This window comes from Brachycentrus maculatus, unplaced genomic scaffold (assembly GCF_059751285.1).
Source record: "Brachycentrus maculatus isolate JH-2025_06_01 unplaced genomic scaffold, ASM5975128v1 h1tg000315l, whole genome shotgun sequence".
Lineage (NCBI taxonomy): Eukaryota > Metazoa > Arthropoda > Insecta > Trichoptera > Brachycentridae > Brachycentrus > Brachycentrus maculatus.
This window is the reverse complement of record NW_028281064.1, coordinates 4,021,272-4,039,947: the sequence shown is the minus strand read 5'-3', so window position 1 is coordinate 4,039,947 and position 18,676 is coordinate 4,021,272. Positions and strand designations below refer to the sequence as shown.

General features: G+C 29.2%; 1 protein-coding gene across 1 annotated transcript in view; it reads left to right on the top strand.

Annotated features, from left to right (window-relative positions):
* LOC148304525 (D-beta-hydroxybutyrate dehydrogenase, mitochondrial-like) overlaps nucleotides 1-15,357 on the top strand; it is a 103,420-nt gene extending 88,063 nt beyond the window's left edge. The window contains exons 5-6 of the mRNA XM_088268226.1: nucleotides 13,408-13,766; nucleotides 14,691-15,357. Coding sequence (XP_088124352.1) covers nucleotides 13,408-13,766; nucleotides 14,691-14,849 — 518 coding nt within the window. The 3' untranslated portion in view covers nucleotides 14,850-15,357. The remainder of the gene's footprint in view (nucleotides 1-13,407; nucleotides 13,767-14,690) is intronic.
* Nucleotides 15,358-18,676: the final 3,319 nt, after the last annotated feature.

The following is an 18,676-nucleotide window of genomic DNA, read 5'->3' as shown; positions in this document are numbered from 1 at the left end:
TTAATTATATCGATAATGCTTATCTCGGACTTGCATTATTTCTTTATATTACCACTCGAACATCTATCATATTACTTTTTGTAGCATATTTTTCTGCTATCAAGCCATGGCTTGTTTTTTCTACACAACAGTACCAAATTAAAGCACGCATGTAGTCACGCACACAGTCTTCAGTGCATACTGATTAAGCAAACAACCCCTTTTCTCACCGAACTGAATTTCACATTTTAAAAAAAATATTTATTATTAATTATAATTATTATTGATTATATTTTTAAAAAAAACCTTATACTTTTTGAACAGAGGGTCTTTTATCGGTATCGATTAAAGTAGCAGTTGGTACACTCATAACGCTTTTGAAATACATGACGTATTAGTGGTTGATTGAAATCCGGTGTTCAAAACTAACATTTTCATAATAAAGCAAGCATGGTGGAGTACCAATACGTTTTAAGGAAATTTTATTAAAATGTTTTTCTATTCTTTCAATTTTTTATTTAAGAGAAAGGTTATTTCTACCTGTTTGTTTTCTGGAAACTCGTTCCTTGTCTGTTGACTAATTCATGTCTGAAAAGCTTGTTTTCCATTTTTCAATAATTCACATGCCGCAAAGTCGGCAAACCAAGAACGAACAGGAATATTCGAATATTTCGACTCAAATTTCAAATTTCATTTTGAAATTGCGATTCGTTGCTTTATTAAAAAATGTACAAAGATAATCATTTACGTTTTATGAAATAATAACTGTGGGCAACAAAACAACTCGCAAACGAGAGAAGACGTAAAAAATCTGTTGTAGAATACGAAATTTGAATTTTATACTCATAAATAAAAGGTACACAATGAAATAAACATTTTGTTTGAAATGAGATACTCTGGTATAACCGTGATCGAAAAGCGAATTGCTTCATCCGCAATTTTGTAAATTGAAACGGTAATAACAATTTTTTTTTCGTATTATTCAATAATTTTAACGGCCAACAATTTTTCGGTAAAAATGTTTTGGCAGATGGTTTTTTGAGAGCAACAATAGGATTTAAGTAAAAAGGATAATTTGGCATCTTAGCTTTATTAAAGTTTGTGCATTTACTGAACTTACGACCGGTCATATACTGGTTTTAGTAAATGATAGAAAAAATGATAAATGTTAAAATGTTGATTCAGATAATATGTTATTTAAACGTTATTAGACCTCTAGAAAAGCTTTCGGCATAGAGAATTCGCAGATAATTGTTTTGATGTTGCTGTTTTAAATAAAGACAGCTTTTTATCGGTTCTAAAAATGTTCAGGCATTCACGAATGGAAAAAAGAATTATTTAATCAACACCATAGTGTAAGTCTTGTACATAAAAATATTCAATTTAAGTAATTGAAAATCTTTAAAAATACGAAGACGTTTTCATTTTTTTATATTAAAAATAAAGGTGTATATTTCTACAATATCCATTTTTAATAGTTTAATATGGGTACACATAATTTGGTCCTAATGGGAAACCAAGAGCTTTTATACCGGACCCGGGAATATATCTGGAGCTTTCAGCGTTGCTTTTAATTTTTACTTGAAAAAGATTATTGTTTAACATTTTTATCAAACACAACACAATTTGCTCACTCCTTTCAAGAACGTCATAAATCAAAAAACTTGATTTTTCAGGAGAACGTTTTTAAAGTTTAAAAATATAACACAATATATTAAAAATAAATATCAAGTCACTTATTGAACTTTTTACTGTGCAACAGATCTTTTTAGGTGAAACCTGAGGGTTTATTTTTCCATTTGAAAAATATTTAGTATGTTTAAAAAAATAATTAAACAATGCCTTTTCTTCAAAATTCAAAAACAACATTTTCTGTCCTGTAGAGGGTAAATATTAAGTTAAAAATATGCCTCTTTTGCTGGGATATAGTACATTTTCTGGGCATTCCGAAAACATGCACAACTGAAAATTGGCGATTTTTGATTTATGACGTTCTTGAAAGGAGTGAGCGAATTATACAAACTTTTTTTGTTTATTAATATTTAAATTGTAATTATTGCTTTTATACTCACTTACCGTAAAAAAATTGAAAAATACACAATATACTTTGTTAATGTTATCACGTACTTATAAAATCAAACAATAATTAATTTTCGGAAATACGATTCTCTTGTAGCGCTCAATGCTGTTACTTTTTTATAATATTGTGTTTGAACGATAATCAATAACGTTTTAATATTTTCCTTAAAAACACAACGAGCGAATATACATTGTAAATAAAGCCCCTTTCAATTTAGTTTATCTCTAAAAAAATACATATTTTAAAATGATTTGTAGTGTGTACTGGAATACAGAAAATATGTTTTCAGGCTATAATTTATTTTAACGGCGGAAATAATTTCGAGAACGTTCAATTTGATGTTCGTATTTAATCAAATGGAAACATAATTTTGACACGCTTCACTTCGAAACACAAAAACATTAAAAATTTGGTAAATACCCAATTATTTTAAGCAAATTGAAAATACGAGTATTACAAAAAACATTGTAGAATTTTTTTTTTGGTACTTGAGAAACGGTGATTGTTAGACTAAACAGATAATTCGATATTAAAAATTAAAAATTAAATAATATATAATTAGTTATTTTTTGTAACAACAGTCCAGCAGAACAGTTCAATCCGGACAAGCATTAATAAACTAAGTACAAAGTACTAACGATTAGAATTATCAATTATATAATAAATGATTCTAATTTGATTTTAAATGCTTAAGAGAAAAAAAATAACCGTATTTATTTGATTTTCATGTTGCCAACGTTTGTACATACTGAATTTTCGCATCAATAAATCGTTTTTCATTTTTGTTTCCACATGAGATATGGGTTTACGAGTACGACATGCAAACTAGCCAAAAGCCATCGTGATGGGATTCGTTTTGGATCGATTGAAGACATAAAACAAAATTCTCACAGAGCACTCAAGGCAATTCCTGAATACGCCTTCAAAAAGTGCACGGATGACTGGATTGTTCGCTGAAAAAATATATTGCTTCAGAAGGAGCCTATATTGAGTGAAATAGTATATTTGAAGAAGAAAAAAATTATACATTGGAAAAATAATTGATTTGCTGTTGTTTTTTTTACTCAGTCCCGGTATTTATTTTATTATTGCGTAGTATGAAATTTTGTGTTGTATTTCTTAGATAATCCATAGGACACCAAATAGAATCGATGCAGTGTTATTACTTGATCATCAATTGTATGTTGGCAAGATAATTATTCCTGGGCTTTAGATTCTTAGATATAGGAGAAGAATATATTTGATGGGATGCATATGATACATGTGAAGAACATTGCTGTTTTGGAAAAACGTTTTTTTTTTTATTTATTTCATGGATACATACATTTTTTTACGATATGTTTTGCGGCTCTTTAGGTATGGCCTGTGTTGAGCCGAAATACTTACATGTTAATATATTTTTTTTGTATTTATTATTACTTTTATTATTAGATTATATACGTTACATACAATAGATACAATAACAATTTACAGTATAAAAGTTTTACAATAAAATAATTACACCTGGACTTTGACTAATTCACTTTCTACCTTGTCTCTTCCAACAAGAAGCAACCATCAACGGACACTGTTCTTAAAGACATGATCACTACTGGAATTCTTAATGATTACGGGCATTGAGAGAAAAAGATGGTAAGAATAGAAAAAGAGCAGTTTAGGCACACATGCTTGTACTAGTTTTAATAAGTCTGATACAGTTAATATGTACGAACTCTTTGAGTGTGCTTTGTGTATTGATTGAACGAAAATAAATAGTTTATTTAAGTTCTAGAAATACAAGGCAAACTTCTCGAAAATTCTACGATACATAAAAAATTTGTTAAATAATTATTTAATCTGGTAACCAGAAAATAACTTATCAGAATGATTTCGAATTTTATTTTAAATTTATTTCACGCTTGACAATTTAAAATGTTGACTTGCTTGAATTTCAAAATTTAACAGTTTTAATTTAATATATCAAAATAGTAGAATGGAAAATAAGAAAAAAAAAAAAACAAAAAAACCTAAACAAAGTAGAACACATCTTTTACAAAATCGAAACATATTTTACACAAAGCATACTGGCAATAATTTCACACTCCATGTTGGAATCATGAAATGAACCGCCGAGCGCTGCAAAAACTAGGATTAAATATTAAATGAGCGTTAGATGTTTCTAGCAATCTGTTCCTGGTTCTATTTCTACCACTAGGCCCAAACTAAATCAACAAAACGGAACTTAATAATACAGATTAAAGTAGAAGTATACTGTAACCATTTTTTTTTCTCCCTTTAACTGGCTACCGTTTAACAAAAACAGATAATTACATTAAAAGTTAGTTCTCAGTTAGTTGAAAGGAATTAGTTTCTGTAGCAAATCAATATGCATCACACTCTCGATTTACCGGGATACGATCAACCGGGAAGCGGATTATCCGAAATATTCTTTATTTCAAATACATCTGAAAAATAATTTTTAATCGTTGTAACCATCTTTTGTGGTTCAGTCTGATTGAATGAAAATGAAAGAAATAAGAATAAACACATTTTTCATATTTGATTTTACAATGCTTATGGATATATATTATTTTATAAGCTGTCAAGAAGCAAGCTCACCGCCATTATCAACGCTTAGTATTTTATGTGTATTGATATTACTTTCAAATGATGGCATTTTTTGTATAAAAAACCGTTTTTTCTTCGTACATAATAAATTGAAGGAAATGATTGAAATCTTGATTTTCGTTTATTATTTAAATAACTACAAAGAAATAAATATTATTAATAATACATCACAATTCTTGTAGAAATATTAATAGAGGCTGAATAGACAGAAATAAATGACAATAGAAAGAAAAATATTGAAATGTAAACAAAAAAGTGTAATTTCATATCGTTTTGATATTTTAACGTTTTAAAGAAGGCCTAGGTATATATACGAGTATGTATTTTTAACTGTATTCATATACCTTAATTTTCTTGAGGTTAGTTTCAATTTATACTGGACAATTATTGTGTACCTTCATACTATTCATAATAGTTTATATTAGTTGAATTTAACATGATTTAATGTAAAGGATTATAGCAGGTACTAAATTATGTGGCAATTCCTTTCATAATAATGTACCGTTCCAAGATTTAAGCGAGCTTCCGTTTGCGGAGTCTGTTTTGAAATATTACAAAATAATATTCAAACCCAAATATAGTATACGTTTCCTATGGAAATTAATAAAGTAAAAGTTGACAGAGCTTTAAATGTTAGTATCCACAAAACTGACTTTCACTCCGCTTTACGATGGAGTAGGCAGAGAGAATAGAATGCCACATCAATCTGCCTTTGTCAACATTTTTCGCCTCTTCCATATTTATGAATCTCTTGACCTGACCACGCCTAAGTATTTGAAATACTTCCTCGATATTCCTTTGCTCCTTTTGCCAACTACATTCGCCTCATAAATATGTTTTACTGTTCTCTCCTCACTCATTCGATCCGCATGTCCAAACCATCTCAAGACCTCTTTCTTAATTTTATCGATATTGCTATCTTAGCCTTGCATTATTTCATTATTTCACAATACGAACATCTATCATACATCGTTTTACCGCACATGTTTCTTCATTATCACTTTTCACCCTTTTTGTCATGTATGCTTCACTTATATTTATTAAGATTGGCACCAGGACATCATTGTATACTTTTCTTGATATGATTTTATTTGCTTCTGCACCATTCACTCTGTTCCCAGCATTCAATCTCTTCTATCGTTATCAATCTTTCCATTCGTAGAAAACCATTAAAATCGAACCAGATAAAAATGTATACAGTTTCATTTTTTTTTCTTTTATTTATTGATTTGGCGTTTGATTTGTAGAACTCCATTTTAATTTATGTATTAATTTTTAAATCAAACACATGTTTTGAGTCTACTCAGTTGTATTTTACTAACAAAAACATTAAATATATATATATATATATATATATATATATATATATATATATATATATATATATATATATATATATGTATATATATATATATATATATATATATATATATATATATATATATATAAATATAAATATATATATAAATATATAAATATAAATATATATATATATATATATATATATATATATATATATATATATATATATATATATATATATATATATATATATATATATATATATATATATATATATGTATATACATATTACATGGCATTATAAAACGAATGCTTTGGCCTTTTTTAAATATTCGTTTGAAAATACCATAACTAGGAGAAATTATTGTCACAATATTATTTTTATATGTTTTTGTTAATAAAATACAACTTATTTGACTCAAAAAATATTTTTCTGATTTAAAAATTAATAAATATTAAGATATTTGAGAAGAAATAAATCTCTCATTTCATTTATGAACCGTGACGTCAACATAAACATTTAATTTTACGCACAAGTCTGGTAAACAACCAATCATGTACGAATATCGATGCGTGGGTTTCTTAAGTCGTCTCTTTCCGTCATTACGATCATATTCAGCCCGTCACTCACAATGATCTCAGATCTTCAAATGTCGTGTCCCATTATCCGCCCCTTTGAGCATCATCGGGAATCTAAACATCTTTATCGACGTGCTACAGGGTTAAATTGTCTATCACCCTCCAAGAAAAGGTTCTGGCAACCGTACCATTTATATTTTTGTGAGGTTTTAAAATAAAAGCTCAGAATCCCCAAAAAACATGTATAACTGGAAAAAAGAGGTTTATTCAATATAATAAAAATAAGGAAAATAAAAAGTGTTTTTTTAATTCAATTCCTTTCCGACGATGATACAGATTAAACCTTTAAAAAATGGTAGCATAATTTAAGTTTTATTCTGATATTTCCACATTTTTATACTACATTTTATGGAATAAAATAAAAAACATTTTTTTTCCATTTTTATTTTATTCTACCATTCTGATGATGTCGGTAACGACTTAATATCACCACTGTTCAAATGAAATAAATCTGCAAGAAACTATTTATTATATAGTTGTTTTATTCATATTAGTAGTAAGTCATTTTACAGTGCATGTCCGACTTTGGTCTTCAATGCATGTTGGTCTGCGATCTTTAGCATGTGTTTGTCCTTGGGTCGACCTAAAACGCATGTGATTAATATTGTGTGTTGTTTTAAGTATGTAAATAGTGTTATGCTAGTGACGTACACGTTGCAAACAATACTACAGTATTGTTTGCAACCTGTATTGATTGTCCTGACGAAGTGATGGGTACGACTTGAAACCGGTAGACTAGAATCTCGGTGAGTGGTTATATACCAACGTTACTAATATTTTATGTATAGTTTTTTTTAATAGATTTATATTATCCACTGACACTTCGTGATGGAATTGCATTTTTAATTTATTATTAGATTAAAACCAATATTTTTAGCTTTTCCACTTTTTTATTTGACCAGCGACCGGGTTTCGTCGTTACCGACATCATCAGACTGGTCCCAGTCTGATGATGTCGGTAACGACGAAACCCGGTCGCTGGTCAAATAAAAAAGTGGAAAAGCTAAAAATATTGGTTTTAATCTAATAATAAATTATATATAGTTGTTGTTTTATTAGATTTAAAGTTTGTACCGACATTTCTTGGTGGAACTACATTTCATATAATGAAATTTTTACTTTATTGTTTTTTCCACATGCACTTAATTTGACCAGTGACCGGGTTTCATTATCACTGACATCACCAGTCTCATGATATCGGTAATGATAAAAGGCGGTCACTGGTCAAATAAAATATATGTGGAAAAAACTGTTAATTTATTTTTTAGTTTTTATTTTATTCCATTGATTGTTTTATTATTTAAGATTGTGTAATGATTAAAGAAAACACTTGTTTTTTAGCACTTGAGTAAAAAACAAGTGTTTTCTTTAATCATTGTAACATGTCTTACCACAAAGTTAATGCCGAAACAATAAATAAAATAAGATTGTGTACGTTAGATACGGGTAAAAACCGATTTCGTTAGCGATTTTTTTTTCAATGTCATTTGTTATTACATCTCTTCTCAATTTTAGTCCAAAAGAACAAGGAATTGGATAAAAAAATATTCTTCTACAAATTGCTTTAATTTAATTAGAATACAACGCAGCCCCCTTTTCTTTAGGACCATGGAACACGAATTACGCTATCAGGATCTAAAGCTTTTACTACGACTGAGAAAAATACATTTCAGAAAGCACTTCCTTCACCCCAGATATATTTATGAAATGAAATACGCATGGTGACGCCTACACGTGTTCAATATTACAAGTAATTAGATCGTAACTTTGGACACGAACAAAAATAGTTATTTTTGTTGTAAATGAGTTTCAAATATGAAAGGAAATTATTATTTAACAGGCGAATAGAGAAAAATCACTCTAATAATTTGAAGTCATAATATTACAAGAAAAAATAACCATTTACCACAAGGATTTAAATCCGGATCCTCTGATGTCCGGTCAGATACTTACACTTTACCATTGAGCTAAGAAGTCATCTATTCTAACCGATTTTTTACTGTATTTCTCTCATCTTTTTTGTTAAATAACGTTCTTCTTTTTCAGTCATCTCTTTATTCTTAGATACATAAATTTGTAAAAATTAATATGTAAATGCCCAGACTTTCTTATTCTTCTTCATTCTTGTTAAGATGTCAAAAAATAATATGGAAATTAATATGATTCTATAAAAAAATTATAAAAGCTCATATTGACCCTTTATTGACCTACAAAATATCGTTAAAATCAATTCGATAAATATCTAAGCACTTTTCGAAGAAAACTCCCAAAGCGTACAAATTTCATTTATATCGAGTGAATTTACTAAATTAAAACGATCATAACCTAACGATACGGTATATGCCGGAAAATAGTCGATATCTCAAAACTGAAAATTCTTGTGCGTTAACGAATATACCCATTATTTGTAATAATTCACCGATAGTTGGTCAATGTGATCAATTCCTTTCCCAGGATTGTATTCTACTGATAATCTAATGACGAATAGATGACATTATCTTTGCATTAAAATTGTTTCGTTTTAAATAGCTCATAAACATGTAATTTCTCTATGTAACTTATCTCACGTCTTTACAATATTATGTATTTCTCCTAGTCCTAGTTCACCGAAATATCGTAATATCGAAATAGCTGAAAACTTTGGTAACTCCCTAAACATATTATTTCTTCTCGAGAGTGAACACTTTCCATCTGTTGTCATACTACATCATTCATTAGTTATTTATTTTCTGTACGAGCTGTTGGAATATGGAATAAATTACATCTTCCAATGAAGGATGCGCCTTCTTTACAGATTAAAAGCAAAGCCAAAAACATCCATAGCGTCTTTTTTTATTGCACTCAATTTATCCCTCTCTTTCACGACTCGTTTCTTGCTCCCATTTCTTAACTTTCCTCACATCTTAGTCATGATAATATAAAAATATATTGGAATTTATTTATTATTGTTGTATTTTTGTTTATATTTTCTTTAAAACGCACTTTAAGCCTACTTATCAAGCAAATACTTAAAATAAAAACGCATTTATCTAAAAATTACTCAAATTGTTGGTTTATATTTATTTACAGCAATATACTTAAAAGCCCGTCAATAAACTTAATTTATAAAATAAAAAAATAACATTTAATAAATCATTCAGCTATTGATAAACTAATAATTACATCTACATATAAAAATTCTTAAAAATAATGTTACCAACAATTGTATTAAGCTTTAAAATATTATTTCTCAATATGGCCATGTCAATAAATTCTTCCTTTCCCAGAAAATAAATATAAAGGTACATACCTACATCCCCCATTAGCTACTCTTGTCTCCCATAAATTATTGCTGCACGTGTTAAAACTGTCACTTAGAATTGTATAGCTACATAAGGACCGTAGTCCATTTGATCTTCACATTCGTTTGATAATGCCCTAACAAGGCGAAACAATTGTCACAACTTAATTTTTTATGTGTTTTTTGTTAATAAAATACAACTTAGTAGACTCAAAAAATCTGTGTTTGATTTAAAATAAATACATAAATTAAAATGGAGTTCTACAAATTAAACGCCAAGTCAATAAATAAATAAATAGACAGAAACATGTTAGACCACACAGGTGTTTTATCAATGAGGTATTAAATTTAACATACACACATTTCAAAAGAGCCAATTTTCAAGCTAACGCGGAAAAAATATTTTAAATATCCCATTTAATATTTCAGAAAATGACAGCAAATTTTCCACAACATTTTTCTTTTTACAAAGTGCTTAAATCAGTACAAATAATCTTTTTCCCTCGTTAACAGGATTGGTACATTAGACCACGAGCAGCAACATATTTTTATTGCCCGATGACGTGATACGACCCTTAGTGTACAAGCTAGCAAAAATAATATTGATTGCCGCTAGAGAAAGGGGTTCTACCCATAAAAATGATTTTTCCAATATCCCACAGGAATCTGTTAAGGTCCTCAAGTCCTTATAAACTAAAGAACACAAAAGAATGGATTCCCCGAAGGTACTTTACGATCGTTCTGTTTCGAGAAAATATTTGAGTATTAATTATCCTAGGAACAAAAACATAAATTTTGCACAAATTTATAACACGGCACCTTTTTCTGATTTAAACGTGTGCGGTTACTTCGGTCGTAATAAATTATCATACCAAAATAGGAATAAGGCTTTTTGTTCATGGTCACTTCTGGAAAAACAATCAAGTTTCGACAAATCCACTTCGCTTCTGTTTTATGTTAACTTAACGTTCATTTATACACACACACACACACACACACACACACACACACATATATACACACACACACACACACACACATATATTTATGTATTTTTATATATATATATATATATATATATATATATATATATATATATATATGTATGTGTATATATATATATATATATATATATATATATATATATATATATATATATATATATATATATATATATAAATATATATATATATATATATATATATATATATATATATATATATATATATATATATATATATATATATATATATATATATATATATATATATATATATATATATATATATTTAAATATTTCTTACAATTGACAAGTTATTTTGTCCCACAAAGGCATAGTATGTGCGTGGCTATAAAATATATAAAATATAATACAATATTCACTATGGTATGAAGCTAATAATTAGCTTCATATCAATTATTGTTTTCATTTTAAACCTGAAAATGTGTAGAAAAACTAGAAAAATAGTAAATAATAATTATAAAAAAATAACAATATAGAATGTTTAAAAATAGATAATAAAATTAAAATAAATATTAAGGGAAATATGTAAAATAATGAATATTACGAAATAATGAAATATGTACACTACAGTTAGAAAAATGGATTCAGACTATGAAATCACCAATAATTATTTATTTTATTTCCTCGAAAAATTATTTCATATACCGGCCTACCCATCGGACACATGTTGATGACCTCTGTAACATTTTCATGAATTAACATTAACAGTGAATGGAAAGCAACGTGTTGAAACGCGTGAAAATGAAAAAGGGAACATACCAAATAAACATACGTCTTCCCGAGCTTATTTTTTCATACAATTCAAAGAATTTCTCATTATTATTCATACATTATATGTTTTTGCCTTTCCTTTATTTTTCATCTTTATTATACTGAAGTTTATATCTTCTTTAGGTTCGTCCTCGTCATATTCACCTATTTATTCATCATGAATATGAATAAGTTCTACGTATTAATTTTCCGAGTTCCACATTATTTTATTTATTTTCTTCCACGTCACCGATTCGTTCCACCTATTCAAATCCTTTATTTTCCGTATTAATCTTTATTCTTTTTCGTTTTCCTTTCATCATTTTTCGTTTGAAATATGAATTACATATGTTTTTTTTATCTCTATGGTAACATAATTTTTATGATTTTTACAGAAATTGTTTTCAAAAGTTTGACGTCAAATAATTACTATTTTTAAAACTCTCAATATAAATTGTATTATTTTATATATAAAGTGACAGCTAACTTTATATTAATTGACTTATCTTTAGAAACATAATATTGTCATATTTGAAATAAGTGATCGGTAATTTTTGACACGTTATAAGTAAGGCCACCAAAAACAAAGGATAACGGATTAAATAACGCATATTCCGAAACACTTTTTATCAGTTTTCAAAATTACAAAGCCGCAAAATTCTTTTAAAACATAAGTACGAACAATTCTGCATTTTCAAATCATCCATCATTCCACGTAACGCTAGGGCACTTTACCATTTTTTTTGGATTGTGTTGCAAAAACAATACCATTAATCATTTGGAAACTAAGGGGGAAAGCCAACACGCATTTCTGATTAAAACCGGCTTGTTTGATTTTTTGTAATAGCTGTTTTGGCTTTCTCAGTAAATCAATAATTCTACCGTTAATTGACGGAGTTCAATTTTTTTCATCGTGCATTGAAAAAGTAATAATTACTGTATTTAATGTAATATAAAATGTTCGTTTGAAGAAAATCTCAACAGCATAACTGATTTATTATCTTTAAATAATTAATGACGATTTAAACAACGTGTCATTAAGATGCGGTAACCTATCCAACAACGTCCGGATAACGGTCAAAGATGAAAAAAGCCAAAAGAAAATCGTTAAATATTGCTCGAAACATGTTTTCAAAATATTAAAAAAGAAATCATCCCAATGCTTTACGAAGTATTATAAGTATTTAAAAATATATATTTATTTATTTTTATTTTCCTGGTTATCCATTCAGAGCTGATTTGCTATCTTCTTTTTCTTCAAATCAATATCGGCATCCGAGGATGCACAAGGCATAATATCATATAAACGCAGTATTATCTAAATTGTTAATAGATGAAGGAAAGGATATTAGCCCTCCGCTTCAGGTACCAGACATGGGTAATATTGAATTAACATAAGAGTGAAAAATCACTTATATTTATTTAACCCACCTGGAAATCAAACTCGGGACCTCCAGTGCGGTAGCCAAGCGTGTTGACCATTACACTACGGATGTGGACGACTTGTTTATAATCAGTTTGAATAAAAATCTCTTTTTTTAATACATTTTATTAGTTTATCAACAAATAAATATATTTTATCTGACAAAAAAATTATAGAATAAAAAAAGGTATGCGTTACATTCTTATAAAGGACATAAGCAGCCGTTAAAAATTGTATAAAATATGTGACTTGAATCGCCCTCTAAGGGAGTGATATTACCCACGTTGAGAACCACTAGTGTAACGTTATTTCATTCATTCCAGGACCAACTCGAGTGATCCAGGTGATGCTTCCTCTGATCCGCCGCGCGAGGGGCCGCATCATCAACGTCACCTCCGGCCTGGCCAGGGTGGCGTCCCCTGTCCGCGGCGTGCACTGCGCCCTGCTGGCCGGGATCGAGGGGCTGTCCTCGTGCCTGCGGCAGGAGCTGCGCCCGCGGGGGGTCGAGGTGGTGATCGTGGCGCCCGGAGAGTACACTACCGGGAACGCGTGGCTCTCGGAGGACTCGCTGCTGGAACAGGCCAAGGAGATGTGGAAGCTGCTGAGCGACGAGCAGAAGGGAGCTTATGGAGAAGAGTACTTCGAACAGACTATCAGGACATTGGAGAAGTACACCAGAGATGTAAGTATCTATGCACATATCGTAGTCGTACAGGAGAAAGTGACCAACTACCAAAACGTAAAATGTTCGGGAGGGCCATTTAAGTCACTTTTGCTTGGCAAGAAAATAAACACCAATGCAGTTATGCAGCAATGTCATTTTTAACAAGTCAATATATTATACTTCCAAGTTTAAAATCCTTTGGGATTTTTTCAGGGCAATATTAAGCTAGTTAGATATCAAAAAGTCAATGATCACGTTTTTGTAAAACAATGCACTTGGTCACTTTCTCCTGTATGTCTACGATATAAAATAATAATATGACATATTTTCCTTTAATTTTTTTATTTATTTGAGAAGTGTTCGGATGATAAAACAGTGCGCGACGGATAAAACCAAGATGGCGACGTTATGTCAGTTTTGAGAGGAACTTAATAAACTAAAATGTCGGTTTAAAGCAATTTTGTCCATGTACGCCCAAAAACGTAGAATAGGTAAAAATTTTAATCACGCAGCGGATGGTATGTCAATATTATAAGTATCTCAACGTGAGATGCTTGAATTTTTTTGCTTAATATAAAAGAAGATTACTTGTTATAAAGCGAAAACCTGATGTTTGTGGAGGGGATCCAAGACCAATGCATATATATTAGTTTCAAAAAATTAATCCAATTTGGACTTTTAATAATGGGCAGAATAGTAAACGCTAATCAAGTGTAAAAAGTGGTCGTTTAAACTAGCCAAGTGCGAAGTCGTTAGCCCTAGGATGCTCAGAATTCTATCTTTTTTCATCCAAAATTTAACGTTTACTAGAGAAAGTAGTTTTCATTCTGTTTTTTAAATAAAAGGTTTAATTTTTTAAAGTGACATTTCGTGGTTAACCAGATTCAAATATATTTAAAGAGTAATGCTGTTTATCTCAATTTGATTTCTTTTTAATTTTAGGAGGCAGACCTCGCTCCAGTCACAAAAGCTCTGGCGGACGCTGTGACGCGCTCCTTCCCCCTTCCCCGCTACACCCCCGTCACCCGCAAGGAAAAGCTCCAGTCCTTCATAGCCGACCACTTCCCTACCACCGTGTACGACCTACTGTTCTCGGAATAGAACCCCCCAGTACCTGACGCAGAACCTAACATATCAACCGGTCGTGTCATATGAAAATATATCGCTCACTCCTTTCAAGAACGTCATAAATCAAAAATCGTCAATTTTCGGTTGTGCATGTTTTCGGTATGCCCAGAAAAGTAACTATATCCAAGCAAAAGTGGCATATTTTAAACTTAATATTTCCCCGCTACAGAGCAGAAAGTGTTGTTTATGCATTTGAAGAAAAGGTATTGTTTTATTATTTTTTTAAATATACTAAATATTTTTCAAATGTAGAAAAAACGTTCAGGTACTACCTAAAAAGATCTATTGCACAGTAAAAAGTTCAATGGGTGGCTCGATGTTTATTTTTAATACATTGTATTATATTGTTAAACTTTAAAAACGTTCTTCTGAAAAATCAGTTTTTTTTATTTATGACGTTCTTGAAAGGAGTGAGCGATATGTGTAAAAAGAGGTCTGTGTGACATTGCTTATTCGCAATATACTTTTTTTTTAATAAAAACGTAATTTTAAAAAATACTTTTACTCATATATTCGTTAATTTAATTTCTTGCGAATTTGTTTACTTTTATCTCCAAAAAATAAATTCAGATTCTTTGAAAGTCAAACATTTGTATTCATCTTTACTTTCTTTATTAAATGTAATCAAATTATAGTTAAAGGCAAATTGCTTTTTATGTGCAATTTGTATGCTCAGATTTTTATCTTATTTCGTATAAAAACGATCGATGCTTCTTTTTAAGATTGACACCTATATGTTTTATGACGTAATAAACTTATTAACTGCTAATGAATTCTGTCCATTTAAAATAAATTGATGAAACAAAGTCTTAATTAATTTTGTTGTAAAGTTAATGTTTTAATTTATTTTGAGGTTTTATATTTTATTCTCATTAAGCGTTTACTACTCTTGTATGCTCAGATTTTTATCTTCTTTCATATAAAAACGATTGATGCTTTGCCTTAAGTTCGACACCTATAATTTTTATGATGTAATAAATTTAATAACTTTTAACGAATTACTGTCCTTTTTAAATAAATTGATGAAACAAAGTCTCAATTAATTTCGTTGTAAGGTTAATTTTTCAATGTATTCTGAGGTTTTTTATGTTGTTCTCATTTAGCGTTTACTATACTTGTATGCTCATACCTCCCTCCATCTTCTTTCTTATAAAAACTATAGATACTTCGTCTCGAATTCTACACTTATATGTTTTATGATGTAATAAACTTATTATCTTTTTATGAATTGTTGTCCCTTTTAAATAAATTGATGAAACAAAGTCTCAATAATTTTTCTGTAAAGTTAATGTTTAAAATTATTTTGAGGTTTTATATTTTATTTTCATTTAGCGTTCAATAAACTTGGATTATGAAAGAGAGAAACAAAGTTTTTATATTGGTTATTATAATTTTTTCATGCCAACAATTGATCTTCATCCTATCTCAAATTGAGTTGTATTTATTAGTTATTAAATCAATATTTAACTTAAATACCATCACAAATTATTTTGTAAACACGAGATATCAATTGATCAAATTTAAGGATTCTAATTTCATAAAGTTTATAACCGAAATATACACAAAACTTCGTTTATCTTTCGTCGCTCGCATAGAAATGAGTCGATCGTATCGTAAGATTGACGAAGTCATGTGAAGTTTATATCCGTCTATATAAGAACTTACATAATATATCTTTGATATCGATACAAACAAAACTTTTGATTTACGTTGCTGGAATACATATTTGTTTTCAAAGAAAATCAATTTGCGTGAAATATGAGCTTCGACTTCGTTTGATTCGTGTGTAACGATCCATCAAATATGGCTCTTTTATTACATTATATTTTCTTGGATTGACGGAACAGTGAATTCATGTGCCTCCCTAAATTAAACATAAGAAATTTTCTCATTTCTCACAGAATGTGTGCGACCATTGTAGCTCAATAATCTTTATTATAATAATAAAAATGTTAGTGTTCGTTTGTTCAAAATTTTAAATCTCCAGTTAAAAAGTAATTCCAGGATTGCTTCGAAATTAAGACGCATTCGAATATCCGCGTGTTTTTTTTTACATGTGTGACATGTAAAGCGTGTTTTAAACAACTTTTTTACCGCAATGGCAGAGCCATCTGTTGAGTATAACAGCAAAACACGCAATTCTAAACATCGCATATGGTGGAAAGCTGCTGTCACTTAGCATTTTTAATGTTTTCGATCGCATTGATGTTTCAAGATATTTAATATTTTCATTACTTCACAAGCATTGTTCAATGAAACATATGAGGAATGTGTGGTTTTTATTTTCTTTTTTTTTTCATTTATCCAAATATAGCCACAGAAACGCGTGGCCAGGCATAGCTAGTCATTTTAAAAAAAAGTTGGAATAAAATTTGCATAGATATATGTTCGATACCGCTAATCTCAAGAACTACATGTTTAATTGTCTCGAGATTTTAGATATATGTTTCTCTTAGCTGTAACCGAGTTTCTGTAAATTTTGGACCTAGTTAATAGCGCTTTAGACGAGATATTAAAAATCCATTATTTCTCTATGGAAGTCAATTACTTTTAATCACTCATAAACGAGTGGAAGCTTAGTAAAAAATGGACAGTCAGCCTTGGATATACATATGTTTGTTTTGGCTGTTAACGGGTTTCTGTAAATTTTGAGCCCGGTAGATGCAGCTGCAGTCGATATAAGAAAAATGCGTATATATCTCTGAAACTAATGAAGAACCTATGCGGGACAACGTCTACCGTATCAGCTAGTATATAATATATTTAAAATGTCAACAAAACCGTCACAGTTCAAAATTTTTCTTTTGCGATCAAATTGCCACTATAAGCTGTTAAGGGGCTTTTTTAATTAATGCTTAATCCTTCATTACCGTGTAGTTATTTTTTGCATAGCTGTATATTTGTGAATAGATAGTATAGGTTACTTTTGGTGTTTATAATTCCTGTTGTATGGTTTGAAAAGTATTCATTTAACCGTTTGTGCCTCCATCGAAATTGTGTAAAGCATTTATACTTTTCATGATATGTTTATAATATTATTTTGATGCGTACGAATTCATTGTAATGCAAATTTTGAATATGTTTAATCTGTTGTACGTGTTGCATTTTTTAATACTTTTGTTATAGTCCATTTTAATAAAAAATAAATAAATTTCAAATAATGACTGTTGTATTTATTCAAACATTTTTTTATAATAAATTGTATATTTCATCTTCTTCATTATCATCTAAGTCAACTCCTGAAGCGGTACATTTTTTACTATTCCATTTCATCCTATACGAACACATAATAACAAATTACAATAATGTGTAATAATAATAATAAGGAATGGCTTAGTTTTTTTTTAATCAGCTTAAATTAAATATATCTATACTCTGAATGGATCTTAGGAGACCAATAATTATTATAATCAATCAAGCCACAAAAAGTTTTTTTTTTAATCCAATCATACGTTTATTTATTTCAAGTAGATTTGATTAAATGAATGAAAAAAATCAAATGTTATTTGAGTTTTTTATGTTAGTTTTCATTTGTCGAAAAAAGTAGAGCATAAAGTCGGATACTGTTTTATTTGATTGAATTTTTCTTACATATATGAAATTAAGTGATATTCTGATTTATTCGTTATATTATATTCATTAGTAATATATAAACAGTAGTTTATATTATTAAATAAAATTTGGAACAAAATTTTCCATCTGTTCCATTTTACACCAGACAGCGTGCTTCTTGACAGCTGTTAAAATATTATATATCCACAAACATGGTGAAAGTTAACATGTATAAAATGTGTGCTTCC